This window comes from Eubalaena glacialis, chromosome 4 (assembly GCF_028564815.1).
Source record: "Eubalaena glacialis isolate mEubGla1 chromosome 4, mEubGla1.1.hap2.+ XY, whole genome shotgun sequence".
Taxonomy (NCBI): domain Eukaryota; kingdom Metazoa; phylum Chordata; class Mammalia; order Artiodactyla; family Balaenidae; genus Eubalaena; species Eubalaena glacialis.
The window spans coordinates 174,404,489-174,423,267 of NC_083719.1; the positions used below are offsets into that span (position 1 = coordinate 174,404,489).

At 53.1% G+C, this 18,779-nt stretch overlaps 1 protein-coding gene across 1 annotated transcript; it reads right to left on the reverse strand.

Moving 5' to 3' along the window:
* Nucleotides 1-1,718: 1,718 nt before the first annotated feature.
* On the reverse strand, nt 1,719-18,374 carry B3GNT3 (UDP-GlcNAc:betaGal beta-1,3-N-acetylglucosaminyltransferase 3). The gene is given in 9 exon segments (XM_061188645.1): nt 1,719-2,897; nt 2,899-2,959; nt 2,962-3,182; nt 3,184-3,215; nt 4,694-5,170; nt 5,172-5,296; nt 6,347-6,542; nt 7,930-7,997; nt 18,224-18,374. Coding segments are annotated over 7 exon segments (1,278 nt in total). The 5' UTR covers nt 6,525-6,542; nt 7,930-7,997; nt 18,224-18,374; the 3' UTR covers nt 1,719-2,713.
* Nucleotides 18,375-18,779: the final 405 nt, after the last annotated feature.

The window sequence follows — 18,779 nt, forward strand, 5'->3', positions numbered from 1 at the left end:
TGTTCATTTCTGTCTCTTCTAAAAGCACTCTCATTGGATTCAGAGCCCACCCTAATCCAGGATGATCTTATCTTGATCCTTACCTTAATTACATCTGCAAAGACTCTATTTCCAAATAAGGCCATATTCTGAGGTGCCAGGTGGATGGGAACTTTTGTGAGACACTATTCAATCCGGTGCAGCAGGGGAGCAGCACTCTTTCCCAAGGGCAATGGGGAGACACAGAAGGTGTTTGAGCAGGGGCAGGATGAGGTCAGATCTACCTGGTAGAAACCCCTGCAGCCCCTGCCTCATCCAGGCCTGCCTCCTCTGGCTTAGGGGCTGCCTCAGCCTCCACCTTCCTTTTCAACAGTCTCCATGGCAGCTGCAGGGCTTCTTAAAACTTAAAAATCAATCATGTCGGGACATCCCTGGTGGCACAGTGGTTAAGAATCCGCCTGCCAATGCAGAGGACATGGGTTTGAGCCCTGGTCCGGGAAGATCCCACATGCCGTGAAGCAACAAAGCCCGTGCGCCACACCTACTGAGCTCGCGTGCCACAACTACTGAAGCCCACACGGCTAGAGCCTGTGCTCCGCAGCAAGAGAAGCTACCACAATGAGAAGCCCGCGCACCGCAACCAAGAGTAGCCCCCGCTCACCGCAACTAGAGAAAGCCCGCGTGCAGCAATGAAGACCCAACATAGCCAAAAACAAATAAATAAATAAATAAAATTAATCCTGTCATTTCCTTGCTCCAAAGATGCTGTAACCCTCAAAATAACACCCTCTCTCCTCACCCCAACCCACAAGGCCCCACGTGACTAGTCCCTGTGATCTCCTGTCCCCTCTCCCTCCATCTCCTCCTTACCCACCTCCAGTCACAGCTTCCTGGCTGCAATTTAAATGCTCTCAGATCATCTCACCTCAGGGCCTTTGCATATGTTGTATCCTCTGCCTGGAACATCCTCCTCCCAATTCTCCCCAAGGCCATGACCTCCTCCTTCAGGCCCCATCTCTGCAGTCCCAACCCCCTGACTTCCTGGCTAGCTCTCGTCCCCATCCCTGTGTGTCCAATTACCTCATTTTAATTCTCCTCAAAGTTCTTACCACTTCTGGTAACTTCCTGTTTCATTGTTCACAGGTTTGTGTCCTCACTATGAGGTGGGTCAGTGCCCACTGACCTTTCCCATGGGGCTGGGAGGAGGAGTACAGGGCAAGGTGTGTAGCACACAGTAGGTGCACAATAAATACTTAAAGAAGGGACACAAGGAGTGGGACAGAGGACAGTAGAGCTGTAGTCCCAGTGAGAGGAGGTGAGCCCGGGGAAAAGAGGGGAGGCTGCGTGCTGGTGGGGTGGGATTCAGAAGGAGCCTTGCCAGAAGCAGGTGGGTCCAGCGTCCCATGCAGCTAGGAGTAGTATCACCCCTGTGCCTCTCTCTCCGGAGCCTGCCATCAAGCTGGAGTGAGAATCAGTCTGCAGGGGGAAATATAAGCTGAGGGCAATAGGGAGCCATGGAGGGTGTGGGGGGGGGCAGGGGAGGATGATGTGAGATCTGCCTGATAGAAGCTTCCATAGTCTCTACTTCATCCTTGCCCTGTTTTACTGGTGTATATTTTCTTCTGGAAGTGAGATTTTAAGGATGAATGTAGACTGATCTGAGTTAAAACTTGTAAATCACTTAAAAAAACAAAAAAAAGACCTCTAAGTCTTTGCAAAACATTTTATTCCCTGAGGACCTGGTCTCCAGTCCTCACTCTGCTGTGTGAGGTCCCCTTTACCACTGCCCTAATCCCTGTGAAACCTGTCTCAGACACCTGTCCGAGGGTGGCAGGGCTGGGGGGTCACCAGTTCACTTGGATCTCCCCAGTCTGAGAGACACACAGGGGCGGGGGCCAGTCCTGGGTCCCGAGAACTTAGGGTTCCCCAAGGACCTGAATATCCCCCTTCTCTGGGCACTAAGGTGTGTGTGCTGGCCTTGGGCCCAGTGAAGACCCCTCTTGCCCCAATACTCTTTCCTGTATTGTCGGGGAGCACCGGTGTGGGGCTGGGTCCTGTCAGGGACTCCAGAAACTCTGAGCTCCCACAGCCTGAGACAGATAGCTCCCTCCCTCCTCTGCCCAATGTTTCCACCATAAGAGCGCTTGAAGCCACAACCAGGGAGGGGGCGGTCCCATTCCCAGACTCTCTGGCCCCTCCCACCATCTGAGGGGTCCAAGATCCAGGGAGGGGTGGAGAACAGAAACCCTCTCTTCCCAGCTGAAAAATCCTTCTTGCTTCAGCTGCGTGTGGACCCAGGTGTCCTCAATTGGCCTTGAACCATTGCAGGAATTCACCCACCATTGCAGGTTCACAACCAAGGAGAGGCTGGTCACTGCTTAGGCTTTAGCCCATGATCAAGGTCAGGGCTAGGAAGTGGGACATGGAAAAGGGATGGATGCAGCAGCAGCAGCTGGGACCCTAGCAGAAGTGCTTCTGCCATTAGCTGACATGGAAAGAGATGGTCCTTCCAGCTGAGAGTCTAGGGAGGATGATGGAACACGGTCTAGGCAGTACTAGGTGAGTTTTGAAGGATGCGTAGGAATTCACCGGTCAGACTCATCCAACCTCCCTGGTACTCGCCTAGGTCCTGCCCACTTAGGAGGACAAAGGTCTCAGCTTCCGGGGAGGAAGCTGCTGCCCTTTCTATGGGGATGGAGACAGTAGCCTCGAGGCTGGGGGCCCTGACTCCACCTCAGTAGATCTGTGTCCGCTTGTCACAGGTGAGGTTGGGCTGGTTCAGCACGTCCCACATGAGCAGCATCTCGTAGGGCAGGAAGCGGTGCACCAGCGGCAGCTCTCGGTAGAAGCAGGGGTCAAAGGAGGACAGGCAGCTGGAGGGGGCCTGAACACCAGCCGTGAGGATACCACTGTGTGAGGCCCTCCTGCTTTTGGCACATGCCCAGGAAGACATCAACAATGGGGAAGAGGTCCAGGGCGGGGGGGAGTGGCGCAGGGCGGTGGCTGTGAAGCAGGACAGTAGGGAGCCACCACCCCCGCAGTAGGGCGGGTAGTGTTCCTCCTCTGTCACCACCTTCAGCACATAGTACTTGCTCCAGGGAAGGCAGACGGGGCACACACTGTGGGTCAACTGCCCCACAGAGAGGTGGTGGTCAGAGTGGGCAAAGATGTCATCATCCCAGTTGAGCATAAAACTGGCATGTGCACCGTGTCTTCTGCCACTGTAGGAAGAGCACCTGCAAGGGGGAGTGGACAGGGCACACGGGCTTGATGCCTGGGGCCATCAGCTTTGGGTCCCTGTCGGCCACCCCAGCCCAGCGAGGCCAGGCAAGGATGTGTTTTCCAGTCAGGCTATTCTGGGTTAAAGGACTCACTCTGTGGTCCTTTGCAACCAACTGCCCCTCTCTGTGCCTCAGTTTCCAACTTCCCAGAGAGGACACATCATGGGACCTGCCTCCAGGAGTGTTGGGGATCTACAGAGATGACGCTCTGTAAAGCATCAAGAAGTGCTTGAAAATTGTCACATTTACATTTATTGCTATTCCTTCTGACTCTGCCTTGCCAAGCACTACCATTAAATAATTACTTGTATGATTGTTATATAACATCTACCTCCCCCACCAGACTCTGGGGTCCCCCTGGGTGGGAGCTGTGTCTCTCCTATGTGCCATCTCTTCAGCACCCATTATGGGGTCAACACTTTGTAGGCACTGGATTCATGTTTGTCAAGTTGACGTTTATCACATGCTTTTGTGTTCTGCGTTAAGAACATGGCATGTTAAGAGGTTCTGGGCCCTCTACCCGCCTTGGCTTCAGTTACCTCCATAATAACTTTGGCTGCATGCTAGGCACTGTACTCAGTGCCTGCCCTACCTTGAATCCTTAATACAATTTTAAGAGGCAGGTGTGGTTGGTCTTCAATCTCATTTACAGATGAGGAAATAGAGGCTCTCCAGAGAAAGTGCCTTGAGCAAGGTCATACAACAGAGAAGGTCTGTTGTTCAAAGTCTTGAACCCAGACCTGTCTGTACTTACTATGAGCAGGAACCTGCACTGGGCCCCTTTCAACTTGTGTCTCTACTCAGCTTACTCCATCCCCACCCCCCCCACATCCTGGGTGGGTCCTTGGAGCCTTCAATTCCTCCTCTGAGCATGGGCAAGATTCTGTCTACCTCTCATGGTTTCTTTTCCATCAGAAAGGTCTTTGTTGAGTATCTAACACACAGACCTGGGCCTCATGGGGAGACAGAACCAGAACAAAGAAATAAGATGTGTTCTGTCCAGCGCTCCCCATGCGCCATTGCCCATGTTATCTGAGCACCTGGCACTGGTCCAGGTGCCTTATGAATATCATCTCATGTAATCCTCACAGCAGCCCTCAGAGGTGGGTGAGTTCAATTAATATCCCATTTCCCTGATGAGGAAATTGACGCACAGAGAGGTGAATGATCATCCATGGCAAACAGCTGATAAGAAGCGGAGTCTGGATTTGAGCCCAGGTCATCAAGGCTTGGAGAGCCAGGCTTGTTAAGTCCTTTCTCCCTGCCTCCCTTGGACAAAGAAGACTTCGGATCACCATGAGGACAGTAGATGGGGTGGGGCGAGGTTGATGGGAGTTTCTGGTCCCCAGAGCTCCTCAGAGGAGGTGGTAGCAACTTTGGGCAGGAAGGAGAGGTGGCCCCAATCAGGTGACACCCTCCCTCCCCCAGCCCACCTGTTTGAGCGTGAGGTTGAAGAATGAGTCGTAGAACTACCACTGCAGGATGTCACCGTGCATCCGCGCCTCCATGGCCTACAGCCGGTTGACCTCGCGCGCCTCCAGCGAGTTGGGGTCCGTGCCCACCAGGAAGAGGCGGCGCAGCTGGACGCCGCGCACCTGGCGCTCACGGCCCCACCTGCACCGCACCAGCTCCCGGTGCTCGTAATTGCTGGGCGAGGACTTGATCACCAGCAGCAGAAAGACTGGCTGCACGCACTTGTCAGGCGGCACGTCCTGGAGCAGCACGAAGTCGCGGCAGTGTTTGTACAGCAGGAAGTTGCGGATGTGCTGCGGCTGCCTGGCGAAGTCCGACAGGGCGGCCATGGAGGTGTTGGCCAGGCAGGGGGCGGGCGGCGAGGGCCAGACCAGAGCCACGGGGGTGCCCGGCGGCTCCTTCAGGCCTGGGCAGGTGGGTGGTGACGTGCAGATTGATGAGGAGGAGGAGGGTGAAGGTGCCCAGAGCCACAGCCAGGCCCACCTCTGTCCGCAGGGGTTGAGAACACCTCATTCTGGTCCGCCTGAGTTTGGGATTGGTCCGAAGAGACCCCTGGGCAGCTTCTGCAGACAATAACACTCACTGAAGATGCCTGAACATGCCAGATGGGCCAAGCACTTTTCCAGAGCTACCTGTGGACCCCAACACCTGGTTGCAGCCCTATAGTTGCTCAAGTTGGAAAAATACTGAAATTCACCCCCAGAGATTCCCCTGGCTCCCACCTCCTCCAGTACCCCATGTTGGCTCTGACTGTTGCCCAGGCCCTACCAGGGATCAATATTTACAGAGAAAACAGGCATGGAGATGCCAAGGTGAGCCTCCCAGATTCAGTGTGCCCAGAATCCCACCCCCCCCACCCCCGCATCCAAGCTGGTCCTCTTTATGTCCCTCTCTCAGAAATGGCCCAGGAGCCTCCCCGAGAGAGGCAGAGAACTCCCTTTTTAGCAGTTGAGAGCTGCTGGGATCCTTCCTGCTTCCCTTTTCACTTGCTCCTCCAGGAAGTTCTGAGCTTCTGGGATTCTGATATAACCATCACTCATTCTTGACTATTTTTAATGGTCCTGTGAGCTGAGCATGGGCCCTGGCTCTTCACAGAACCCTCAGGTCCAGCATGTCTCAAACAAAGCTATCTTCCTTGGCAAACTCCTCTTCCTCCTTTAAAACCCATCTCAAATGATCCATTCTCTGGGAAGTCCTCTTGGACCTCTCAGGAAGAGTCCTGGTTTCCTAGTTAGCCCTGTCTCCCTCTCTGGCTAGGTCATTGAAACAGGAGGGAAGGGGGCAGGGCACAAGCTTTGAAAGAATGACATAGCCCGCAGACATGACATAAACTTATTAGAACCAAATGGATCCACGATGGCAGACAAGTCAACTTCCACTAGACCTTGAGCCTCAGTATACACTCACCGTAACACATCAGCAAGTTAAATGACACTATAGGCACCATGACAGTTCCAAGACCGACCATAAGGATCAAAAAGTGGGCGGTGGCCCAATTCTTGGAAATCCCCGCCCTTTCCCAAAATAGCTGGAATACTCCTCCCACTCATTAGCCTATAAAATTACCCACCCCTATAAAAACTGACAACCCCATACCCTGGTGCCTTTCTCACCTGATATGGTGTGTGAGCTCAGTTGGAAGACTGTGGGTTTAGGCTGGGTTCGGGTCCCAGCACGTGGGTTCAAGTCCCAATCTGAGGTGTACGGTTTCATCATGATCTCTGACTTTTTCTTCCCAAGACTGGGGGCTTCTTGAGGGTCCTGGCATTGCCCAGCATGAGGCAAACACATGGGGGAAGCAGAGAGTGTCTGAATGAATGAATTTATGAATAAAAGTAAATTCATTAAGTTTCTCTCTGGCACACTTTTTTTGGGCGGGGGGGGGGTGAAGTAGAAAAGAAGAGCTTTATTGCTTTGCCAGGGAAAAGGGGGAAGCAGCAGGCTCGTGCCCCTCAAAACTGTGTGTCCCAACCCAGGAGGATTTGGCAATGGTTCAAGGGCAGGGTTGCTGATAAGGATTAGGGTGTGTGCAGGGCCTGCACTCCTTTAATCTGGTCTCAGGTAATCTCTTGATGAGTTTCTCTGGTTCCTTTAATCTGGCCTCAGGTGGTCTTTTCTGGAGTGAAGAATGGTAACATCTTCCATTTGCTGGGGGTTTTAGTTCTGGTCTCAGGATTTAACAAAGCTCAGGTTCTTGATGTCTCGTCACAAAGAATTCAGCGAGAGACAAAGTGATAGGTAAGAAGTGGATTTAGGGCTTCCCTGGTGGCACAGTGGTTAAGAATCCGCCTGCCAATGCAGGGGACACGGGTTGGAGCCCTGGTCTGGGAAGATCCCATGTGCCGCAGAGCAACTAAGCTGTAAGCCCTAAGCCCGTGTGCCACAGCTACTGAGTCTGGGCTCTTGAGACCATGAGCCACAACTACTGAAGCCTGTGTGCCACAACTACTGAAGCCTGCGTGCCTAGAGCCTGTGCTCCGCAACAAGAGAAGCCACTGCAATGAAAAGCCCTCGCACCGCAACGAAGAGTAGCCCCCGCTCTCTGCAACTAGAGAAAGCCAGCGCACAGCAACGGAAGACCCAACGCAGCCAATAAATAAATAAATAAATAAATAAAATCTAAAAAATAATTTAAAAAAAAGAAGTGGATTTATTTAGAGAGAAACACGTTCGACAGAGTGTGGGCCATCTCAGAAGGTGAGAGCAGCCTGGCACACTTTTATTTATCCATCAACCACCTCCCCCCCCACCGAAGATTTCCTTTTCCATATCTAGGCAGAGCCCTTGGTCTCCTGTCCACATCCCTTTCCCAGGCTTCCCTGGACTCCCTCAATGTCCCTTTGTCTGGAAAGGTGGTATCTGTGCTGTGTTCCAGCCCTAAATTTGAAGATCTATTTTCCAGCGCAGCATGAAAATGCCAGATTAGATCCAAGGCAGGACTTACTAATTCAGTAAACACTTATTGTCTCACCTCAGAGAGGTGCCCTCTGGAGCCCAACTCCTGGGTTTAAATCCCAACTCCATCACTCCCTGGCTGTGTGCCCTCCATACCTAGGGTCTCAGTTTCCTCAGTTATAAAGGGGGCATCTGAGCAACTCACTAGGTTGTGCAGGTGTGAAGGGAGTTCCTGGCACCTGGTACCTAGTGGGTATTCAACAAGTATTTGTTGAATGAATATGTGAACCCCAGCACTTACCTCAGATTGCCTCAGGATGTCTGTGCTCGTCTGGGGCCTCCTCGCTCTCCCCTCTGGCACCTGAAACACTGTGGGGTAGTCAGTGGATTCTGGTAGGCCCCTCGAGCTCCAAGCAACCCCACCCAGCAATTGCCTGGGAGCAAGAAGAGAGTAGTTTCCCATTTTATCTAGAGCCACAAATGGGTGCTGGTGCTGGGGACAGAGGCTCCTGCCCTGATCCATGAGGCCATTTCCCCAACGTGCCCATCACTGTCTCTGCACATTGCCTGGCCAAGGCCTCTCCAGCCAGGTGTCTCCCCGAAATGAGGCTCAGATCCCACTCCACAGGTTCTGCTGTGTGACCTTTGGAAAGAAGCTTGACCTCTCTGAGCTTCAAAGTAAAATGGGAATTAACCCTATGTAAGAGTGTGGTTGGGATTTTAACCTCAAACATGCTGAGCACAGTCCTGCCTCAGGACCTTTGCACAGGTTGTTTCCTCTGCCTGATTCTCCAGATTTCTATACAACTCCCTCCTCCCCCTCCTTGCCTTTGCTCAAATGTCCCCTTCTCAGGAACACCTCCTCAGGACACACCATCTCACTGGCAGCCCTGATCCCCCACCCTAGCCTACTTTTTCTTTCTTCCACAGCACTTTTCACCTCCTAAAATAAAAACTTAAAAAATGGAGCTTCCCTGGTGGTGCAGTGGTTAGGAACCCACCTGCCCGTGCAGGGGACACGGGTTCGAGCCTTGGTCTGGGGAGATCCCACATGCCGTGGAGCAACTAAGCCCGTGCGCCACAACCACTGAGCCTGCGCTCTAGAGCCCGCGAGCCACAACTACTGAGCCCATGTGCCACAACTACTGAAGCCCGTGCGCCTAAAACCCGTGCTCCACAACAAGAGAAGCCACCGCAGTGAGAAGTCGGCACACCGCAACGAACAGTAGCCCCCGCTCGCCACAACTAGAGAAAGCCCGTGCGCAGCAACGAAGACTCAACGCAGCCAAAAATAAATAAATTAATTAATTTTAAAAACCTTAAAAAATGTACTGCTTCTCATCCATCTTCCCCACCAGAATACAAGCTCCATGCAATAAGTCTTATTCATCATTTTATCCCCAGCCCCTAGAACTGTGCTTGGTGAGTAGTAGGTGCTCAGTAAATGTGTGTTGAATGAATGAATGAACGAACGAATGCTGGGATGCCACAGCATCTGAAAAAATATTGACTCTTGGGACTTCCCTGGAGGTCCGGTGGTTAGGACTCCGTGCTTCCACTGCAGGGGGCACGGGTTCGATCCCTGGTCGGGGAACTAAGATCCCGGAAGTCGCATGGCGTGGCCAAAATATATATATGTTGACTCTCAGAATGAAGTTATACATTCATTCATTCGAGCCAATACTTACTGTGCTTCTCCTGTGTGCCAGGCACCTCCCGGGAGCGGGGACACAGTGGTGAACAGGCACAGGATACCTCAATGTCTCTGCCACTCTGGGGCCCACATGCTTGAGGGGGAACAAACACTAAATAAAAACCTCGGTGAAGAGATACAAGGGGATGAATGCCACGGGAGGAAATGGGGTTGGGTGGTGGGCGTGGATTTTGAGGTCTGGATGACACTTAAGCTGGGATGTGAATGGCACAGAGGAGCCATCATGGCTGAGGTTGTGAGAGAAAGATCCCCAGGGAGGGAACAGCAGGTGCAAAGACCCTGAGGTAGGAATGAGCTGGTGGAGTCTGAGCAGCTGGAGACCCTGTCTGCGGGTGGCACAGAGCCTGTCTTGTTTCCATGGCGTCCCCGGGTTAGCTGCCAGCCTCAGATGGTGGTTCACCATCTGGAGGGCAGGTCTGGGAGACCCAAAAAGGCAAATCACAATCTTGAGAGGAGACTGTGAACTGACAAATGATGCAAGAATGAACAGAATCCTAGAAGGACATTTTCCTGAGATGAAGAGGGGCCCGAGTCCAGAGTGGACCACAAGAAAGGAGCGTTCCCAGGTGAACCTGGCAGATCCCTGAGCTCCGAGGACGGGAAAAAACTCAAGAGCTGCAGTAGAAAGCCCAAGTCACCAAAAATAAGACCAGAGATGTCACAACATTCTCTTCGGTGACACTGGTGGCCAGAGACCCACAGATGCTGGAAGACAAGGGTGTGCCTGGGACCCTAACTTCTGGCTAAGAGACACCCTCATTCAGAATCCCATGAAAATTTAGAGGGTGATTCCCCCCTACCCCATCTGCAGTTTAGAGTCTAAATCAGTTTTCAATCAGGGGTTATTCTGCTCCCACGGGATACTTACTGGGCAATGTCTAGAGACATTTCTGGTTATCATGATTGGGGCAGGGTGGAGAAATGGGACTGCTAATGGCATCGAGAAGATGGAGGCCAGAGATGCTGCTTAAATTAACATCCTATAGGGCACAGGACCGCCCCATGACAGAAGATGATCCAGCATTGTCAAGATTGAGAAATCCTCGTCTAAATAAACACAGAAACCAGAACAGAGAACTCAGAAGGAGGAAGGATCCAAAGAGGAGAATGAGGGACTGAACAAAGAAGCTTGATACAGGTTTAGTTAAGTTCATTAGATGGAGTATTTATGAGATTTATTACTATTTAAATAGAAAATCAAACCTAAATGGCCAAGGATCCGTTAGCTGGGAATGTGTTTAGTGCCAAACAAGAGCTCCAAAACAAAGAAAGATACCTCAACAAATAGGAATATTTACAACTCAGCCAAACCTGGACATTGGGGAGGGGGAAGGTGTGAGAAGAGGTAAAATGACTAAATGGCTCATATCACTGGGATCAGGGTATCTGGGCAAAATAGAAGCTCTTGGGGGTGGCCATTTGGTTTTAATTAAATCCATTAATGCCTGTTCTTTTCCTTGCATTTTCTTTCTTGTTTATTTGTAAGATCCCTTTGCATATGAAACACTTAATCTTTGTTGGCTACCTGCATTCCCAACTTTTTCTTGCCAGGTCTCCGGTTTCTTTAAATGGAGGGATCTTACAGCGACTTCACCCTCCCAGTCCCCATAAGGCTCCTGATTGGGGTCTGAGAGCTCAAGTTGGGGGTGGAGGGGATGGAGGCTCACGTCCCCTTCCCCTTACACTAGACCTCTATTAATGCATCCCAGATCCCCTTCCCTTTTCCAGCCACCAAGGCTACCTCCATCCCTAACTCATGGCCCCTTAAAACTTCAAGCAGCAAATGTTTCCAAACTCACAACATCCCACACCCAGACTGGCATAAAAAAGAAACTCCAGGCCCCGCTTTCAGCCAGGCTGAGAGTGCTGGGGATTCACTGGTCCAGGATACCTTGCTGGGTGTCTCAGTGGGCTGTATCCCAGGTAGTCCCCAACCTCTCCTTACAGGCCTTACTTTCTAAATGGGCTGGGACCTCACACCTACCGTGGGAAAAGCTGGGGCTTACGGGCTCCACTTAGCCAAGGACGGGAAGCCTCTTGGTATTACTTCCTCCTAAGCGACTGTGCGGCAGCTCTGGGGACTTTGCTGGTGGGGCTGTATGGCTGGTGAGAAGTTCCTCTCAGGTCTGCTTTCGATTCCCTGACCCCACGCAAGATTCTCCTGTCTACCCTCTCCAGTTCTGGAAGGATTGGGCTTGTGGAAGCCCAAACAGCAGCTCACTCTGAAGTCTGTGAGGTCTGAATAACTCTGGGGGAATCCCCACCCCCATTTCATAGCTGGGGAAGTGAAGCTCAGAGAGTTGTCCCAAGGTGGCCCAGTGGGTGACTCACATTACCACAGAAATCCACATTGTCTCCAAGTCCTTCAGCTCTGAGAACGGTCTCAGTGGCTCTTATCTCAAAACACATATATGAAAACTATTCATTCATTCAACAAATAGGTTCTGGAGGAATCGAGAAGCCTCAACCCTGGGCCTGGCCCCCCAGAAGCCCTCAGTCTGGGGGAGACAAATCCAGACACCTGTGGGATCAGGGCTGGGCCAGAGAATGGATCAGGATATTGAAGCTGAGGTTTTGAAGGATGCATATGAGTTCACCAAGGGGAGTTCAGGTAGCAAAGAGAGCAAATGCAAAAGCAAGGAAGGGAAAGAAAACAAAGCCTATTCAAGGAATCATGTGTAGTTTATTTTGCTGAAAAGCAGAATTTGGAGAGGGGGTGATTTCTGAGGCTAAGAGGTGGGGCCAGACCCTGTAAAGATCTTGAACACCAGGCTGAGTAGTGGGGCTGTTTCCTTGGGGCATGGGCGAGCCATGGAGGTGTGTGAGCAGGAAGAAGAGAGGTCAGATTCCTTGTTGAATGGTACCTCTTTGCTTTGAGTTGACGTTGGTGAGTCACTTCCCCTTGGGAGTCTATTTCCTCATTAGCACATGGAAATGCTGAGAATACTCCCTGCCCTACAGACACACAATGGGTCACTTTCTATTGAGTATTAAAGGGCTTGGCATACATTGACTATGCGATGACAACCCCAGTGACCTTGGTTCATTGTCCTGGCTCCTTTAGTGCCCCCACTTACAGATGGGGATATTCAGGCTCAGCATAAAGCAGGAGTGTCTATGAACATGTACGAATCCAACTGTTTTACTTGTTGCACTGACTTGTGGGCCATAGAGTATTTACTAAGCACCTACTGTATGCAGGGTGCAGGGGACACAGTCATGGCCAAGCCAGCCCTTCCTTTATGATATTAATACATGAGGAAGTGATTTGTTTAGTCGCAGCTGCGATAAATGCTGTTGTAGAAGGAGGGATCCCTGGCAGGGGAGGGACCTGACCAGCCTGGGGACATCCTGAAGGATGAAGGGATAATCACCTGGGCAGAGCCCCAGGGGAAGGGCATTCTAGGCAGAGGGCACAGCAAGCACAAAGGCCCTGAGGTGGGCACAAATTTAGGTTATCAAAGGGAGAGAGAGGAGGCGGTGTGGTTGGAGAAGTGGAGGAGGAGGGAGATAAAGGCAGGGTTGCCAGATGATGGCAGGGGGAGGCTCAGGAAATGGGGCAGACCACAAAGCAGCTCTTATGTTGCAGGTGAGGAGCAATGGGGAGCCATGGACGGTGTGTGAGCAGGGGAAGGACAAGATTGAGTTATGCTTTGAAGAAGTCCCCTGTGGACACTGAAGGGGAAAAGGCAGTCAGGGCAGGAGTTAGAGGCCAGGGCAGCAACCAGGAAGAAGAATTTGGGGACCTGGATAGGGGCTGGCTGGCAGGGTACAGGGACGTGGGTGAGTTCAGCAAATAGGATGAAGGGAGTCATCAATATTTAGAGCCTGGGACTTCCCTGGCGGTCCAGTGGTTAAGACTCTGCACTTCCACTGCAGGCAGCATGGGTTCGATCCCTGGTTGGGGAACTAAGATGCCATATGCAGTGTGGCATGGCCAAAAAAAAAAAAAAAAAAAATTTAGAGCCTGGATGTGGGGGACAGAGAAGGATGGACCAGGGAGAACAAAATGTGAGAAGTCTCTGAGCCTTTCACAAGGGGACATTATGGGGCAGCAGGTGACCCAGGTGTGGTATCTGGGCAAGAGCCTTCGAGACACGATGCCATGTAAACCAGGAAGATCCATCAGGCATTTGATGGATGAACACATCCATATATTGCTTGCACGTGGCAGGGCCTCCTCCATGCTCCTCCCTGCAGACCGTAGTGCCATGGTGTACAGAGTCACAGCAGTGATGTCCGGGCTGACTCTCAGGGCCCATCACCCAGTCCCCCCACTGCAATACTGGCCAATCCTGCGCAGGGCTTCCTGCAGCGCACACAGCAAAACCACTTGTTTTCGTTGGCTGCAACCCCAAAGCCTCCCCCTGGGGTGCTCTCAATCTCCTTCTCCTCCCCCCCCATGACCACCGCCCCCTCTCCTCCACTCTTGCCACACCAGCCTCTTCACAGCTCCTTCAAATACCCGGGCTCAGCCCTGCCACAGGACCTTTGCACCTGCCTTTCCTTCCACCTCGGACGCCCCTCTCTCCTGCTCTTCTCCCTGGTTCTCCTTGATCTTCAGGCTTCCGCCCAACATCATCTCCTTAGAGACGCCCCAACCTTCCAGCTAAAACACCCCACCCCGGCTCTGCTTTCCTCTGTTGCTCTCACCACCATTAGACAAAACTGCTCACTTCCGTCCTGTCCATCTCCCCAGCCAGCCTGGAGCTCCAGAGGTGGGGCCCAGCATCTTGGCCCTCACAGCTGTGTCCCCAGTTGGTACTCACTGTTGTTTGTTGCATGAGGAAAAATGCTAACAACGACTCACATATTGGCTATTTCCTTGTGCCTCATTTCAGGCTAACCCCATTCTAGGCAGCAGCTGCCACCGTCCCCTACCTGGGGCTTTGGGGATGGAGATGATTCAGTCCTGATAAGTCAGCAAGCACATCCTTGGAGCCAAGGGGGCAGGACCAAGAGGCACTGAATATTCCTGACTCCGAATATTCCTAATGTGCTAAAGGGCCAAATATTCACGGCACTGAAATATTCAGGATGCATTTAATGAGCAAGAAGCACTGAATATTAGTGAGGTGCTGAATATTAATGATCTGTTAAATATGCAGGAGGCACCCAGTATTTATAATATATGAAATAATTATAAGGCAACAATTAATAGTTGCAAGGCACATTTGTGATGCATTAATGAATATGCATATTATTACAATGAATATATGAATGAGCCACTAAACAACCCTGAGGCACCAATAGACACAGTCACTGAATAGTCATGATTCATTGTATATATATAAACACAGTACTAAATATTAATAACTCACTGAATATTAATGAGACACTAGATGTACGGAAGGGGCTGACCACTCAGCAGAATCAATTAGGGACCCCGGCTGGTGACAGTGCTCTAGTCCCCCAACCTCTGCCTACACCCCCAAGTGACAGCCAAGGTCTGTCAAAGACCCAGGCACGTATGGCTCCAGGCACCTCTGTCCCCCTCACCTCCCCTTGGGAGGCCAGGAAGGCAGAGAAGCTGAGACACATGGGGAAGTGAGAATGTCACACAATCCAGGTGGCAACGCCCTACCCGTTAGCACCCTTGGGGGGCCTGGACCAGCCCCCCATCCCCACCCTGCACTATTTCACAGACAGTGGGGGCTTGCCTGACACTGACTTGGAGGCCTCCATCACATCAAGGTGATTCCCCACACGATGCTCCCAATTTCCAGATGAGGAAACTGAGGCTTGGAGAGGGTGAATCTTGGGTCCCTCTCCAGGCCTGTCAGACACACACCCACCCGCCCCCCTCCTTACCCCAGCTCTGGGGACCCACAGGCCTGGGTGCTCCCAAACAGCCCAGTCACTGGGGCTCAGTTTTTGAATCAGGAACATGAGGGCTCATTCCCCCCCCTCACCCAGCAGCCGTGAGGACCAAGAGAGCTGATGCTCCTGAGACAGCCACCGTGGCCCCCGGGGAAGTAAGGCCTGACCCGGCTACTGGTCATCTGTGGACTCGGGGCAAGTAGCTTCCCCCTCCCCGCTCCAGGCCTCAGCAGCCTCATCTGCAAAGCTGCCTGGTGTCAGCTGCCCACTCACGGTTCGCCCCCAGCAGGTGCTAAATACCAGCTCCACTGTGGCTTTCATTGCTCCTCCACTCCCCAGCGACCCTCAGCTGGGATCTGGATGGGGATGGGGGCCTGGAACATTCTGGGGCTGCCAAAAGGAGAGGTGGGGGGTGACAGGAGAACCCCATTTGTGTGTATAACCCCCTGAGCCCTGGGAAAGGCTAGAGGACTAAGCGGTGACCTTTTCTCCAAGTCACACATATACGAAGTGCCAACAATGACGATATTAGTATCGGCGGCAGCAGCTACCGCTATCACTTGCACACTGGTCACTGCTCTGAGCTGAACACCCGGTGTGTACCACGCCCTGGTCTAGGTTCTGGGCACCCAACCAAGTTGATGGAGACAAACCACCATGTTTGGGGAGCCAATGGCCTAATGGGGAACAGAGGCAGCGAATGAGACAATTTTCCAGAAAAGGGCAAGTTCCAGGAAGGGGGCAGGGTGACACACACACTTTAGACCCTTGAGTCCTCTGTTTCCAGGTCCCAGGGCTCCCAATGGATGACTCATTGGATGAGCCTGCCCTCCCCCACTGCAGAAACTGCCCGGGGTACCTAGGATGGGTCCAGGAAGGATTCTGAGGCTGGATGTAGGCCCCTGATTAAATGCCAGCCCTGTCCCCAGCTGAGCCTCAAACGGCATCTCTGGGCTCATTTCCTAGATGGGGAAACTGAGGCTAGGGAGGCAGGCCGTGCATCGCAGTTCAACCTCAGAATCTTCCCGTGATCCAGGGCTGATGTGCAAATTGAACCTCTGGGAACCTTCTGGAGGACCTCCACACCTGGTCAGGGCCCTCATCCAGGCTTTGTCCGACATAATTTCTTTCATGCAAAGATAAATATCACCAATGAGCCACATATGATTTTGCCAGATCCTGCATGCAGCCTTTCCACCATCAGCTCATCGACACCCCACACTTGCGCTGGGAGGTAGGGCTATGTTAGCCTCATTTTTATTGATGGGGAAACTGAGACACAGAGAGGTCAAGGAACCCATTCAAAGGAGGTCAAGTGGTAGCCCAATCCCTGCCTTTAACCACCACCCGGTGGGACCTCCTTTAGTTTGTTATCTTGGTAGTGAGTTCCCCTATTATGGTGGGCAATCAAGCTGAGCCAGACTCCCATCAGGTGGAGGGACCACAATGGGCATCCTCCCTGGCTCATGGGGGGTGGGGGGCACGTTATTGCCCCACTCTGGGCCTCAGAGGCTGTTGGCAGGAAGAGAAGACGCTCAGTGACGTCTTATCTCCTCCTCCTGGGCTAACCCAGCCCAGCCCCAGGGTCCCTGGGCCAAGCTGGCTTGTCTGGATTCCCCAAGCTCTGGCCTGGAGCAGAGAAGCTCCAAGGCCCCTTCTCAGTTTCCTCACACCCAGAGTACCTGGCAGGAATCATTCTCTGCACCCTGGGGGCGAGGGAGAGGGGAAGGGAGGGTGTCCAGGCTGGGCTGGGCAAACATGAGCTGCTCACCTAGGCTGCTAAGAGGTGGGGGCCCAGTGACCTGACGCAGGGGCCACACCTCTTCCTCTGGACTCTTCCGCCCTGTCTGTCACGGTGGCCACCTTGGGAACTGAAAGGGCCGTGGAAGAAAGTGGTGGCCCCAGGGCCAGCCCCAAATCCAGCAAACTTCCTCTGGACTCTGAATTCCAGATCTGGACAACAGGGAGGCCCTGGCCCCAGGGGGTGGGAGGTGAGGGTAGGGGGGAGGGAGAGGGGGGAGGGGAGGGTTGGCTTGGGGGGAGGGGGATGGGTCCTCAGTTTCCCCATCTGAAAAGTGGCCATGAAAAAAGAAATCTGACCCAGAGGGAAAGTTGGTCGAGAACCTGGAAAGGTGGCTAATGACGTAACTGTAATATACTTATGGTGATGGCTGACATTCTGTGGGCCCCACTGAGTGGCCATTGCACTTACTGACTTATTTCACCTTCACCACAGTTCCGTATCATGAGCCCCACTTGACACATAGCAAAACTGAGGCTCAGAGACCTACAGTCACTCACTTGAGGTCTTTCAGTGGCCAGAAGCGCCCCCATCATAACAGCTGCCACTGCCTAACACCGCAGGCATCCTCATGGAAGCCGGGTCATTTTGCTACCTCACAGAGGGGACACTGATGTGCATTCAGAGACCAGGAGCAACCAAAAGCAAGCAACACAGCCAGGCACTGGCTGAGCAGGGACCTGAATGGATCCCAGAGGAAACTGTGAACTGGGGTGCCCAGGCCGGAACCTGGTCCACCGCCTGGCAGCACTGGGGTTCAGCAGTGGTTCCCTCAAGAAACAATAATAAACCCAACCTGGGAACCCGGGTGCTGTTCCTGCCTATACCCTCTCAATCAGTATGCTAACAATCTCAACAATAACGATAACAGTAATAGTAACGGCCAGCGCATACAAAGCTCCCTCCACTCCTGGGTTCGGGGATCCAGGGTCGCTTCACTGTGTCCACGACTGCGACGGGACATTGTCCAGGATCAGGGATGCCACAGCTCCACGTGGCCTCGGTCTCCCCCCATTCCCCAGGCGTGGGTGAGGCTTCCTTCCCGGTCAGGACTGAGCCGGCCTTGGGAGGCTGGCGAGTACTATTACCGATGGGTGAGGGCAACAGGGTTATTGAGACCCGGGGCTCCAGGATCTCCCTGCCTCTTCAGGGTAAACGCGGCAGATACCCGACCCCAGGGACCGGCCGGGGCTTCCCTAGAGCCCCAACTGCGTCCCCCACCAGGGTTCCGCTAGATCCTCCGGGGCCCCCAATACTCACCCCCAGACAGCCGTCCAGCCTCCGACCCCTATCCCTGCTCCTCTTGGCTCACGAGCAGGAGGAAGAGTTTCACCTGAGCACGTGCCCCCGCCCTTCCCGGCTTCGCTGCTTCCTGCCTGCCTCCCGCCGGAACCCCCACTCCCAGCTGGGCCGTTTCTGCAGGGCCCAGTACAAGTTCTCCTGCCGGCCCCTCCCTTCTTCCCTCCCCGGCCCCGCCCCTTCCCCTCCACTGACCGGATCGCACCACCCAGGCTGCTTCTAGCCTCCCCCGCCCCTATCCCGGCTCACGACCCCACTTGAGTCCTGCCCACAGTCAGGGAGTGAGCTCCCCGCGGCTGGAGGTGTGCAAACAGCGCCTTCTTCGGCACAGGGCCCCGGGCAGGGTTGGTCCAACGTGTGTTCGATGAAGAAATGATTAAAAGAGGGGCAGGGAGGCAAGTTGAACCCAGTGGCTCTTCAAGAGGTTAGAATATTTCAGAACCCGATAACCTATCCTGAGACCCCAGACGTCTGGATGCAGTGGGCTGGCATTTTCAGAAGTCAGATTGGAAGATTC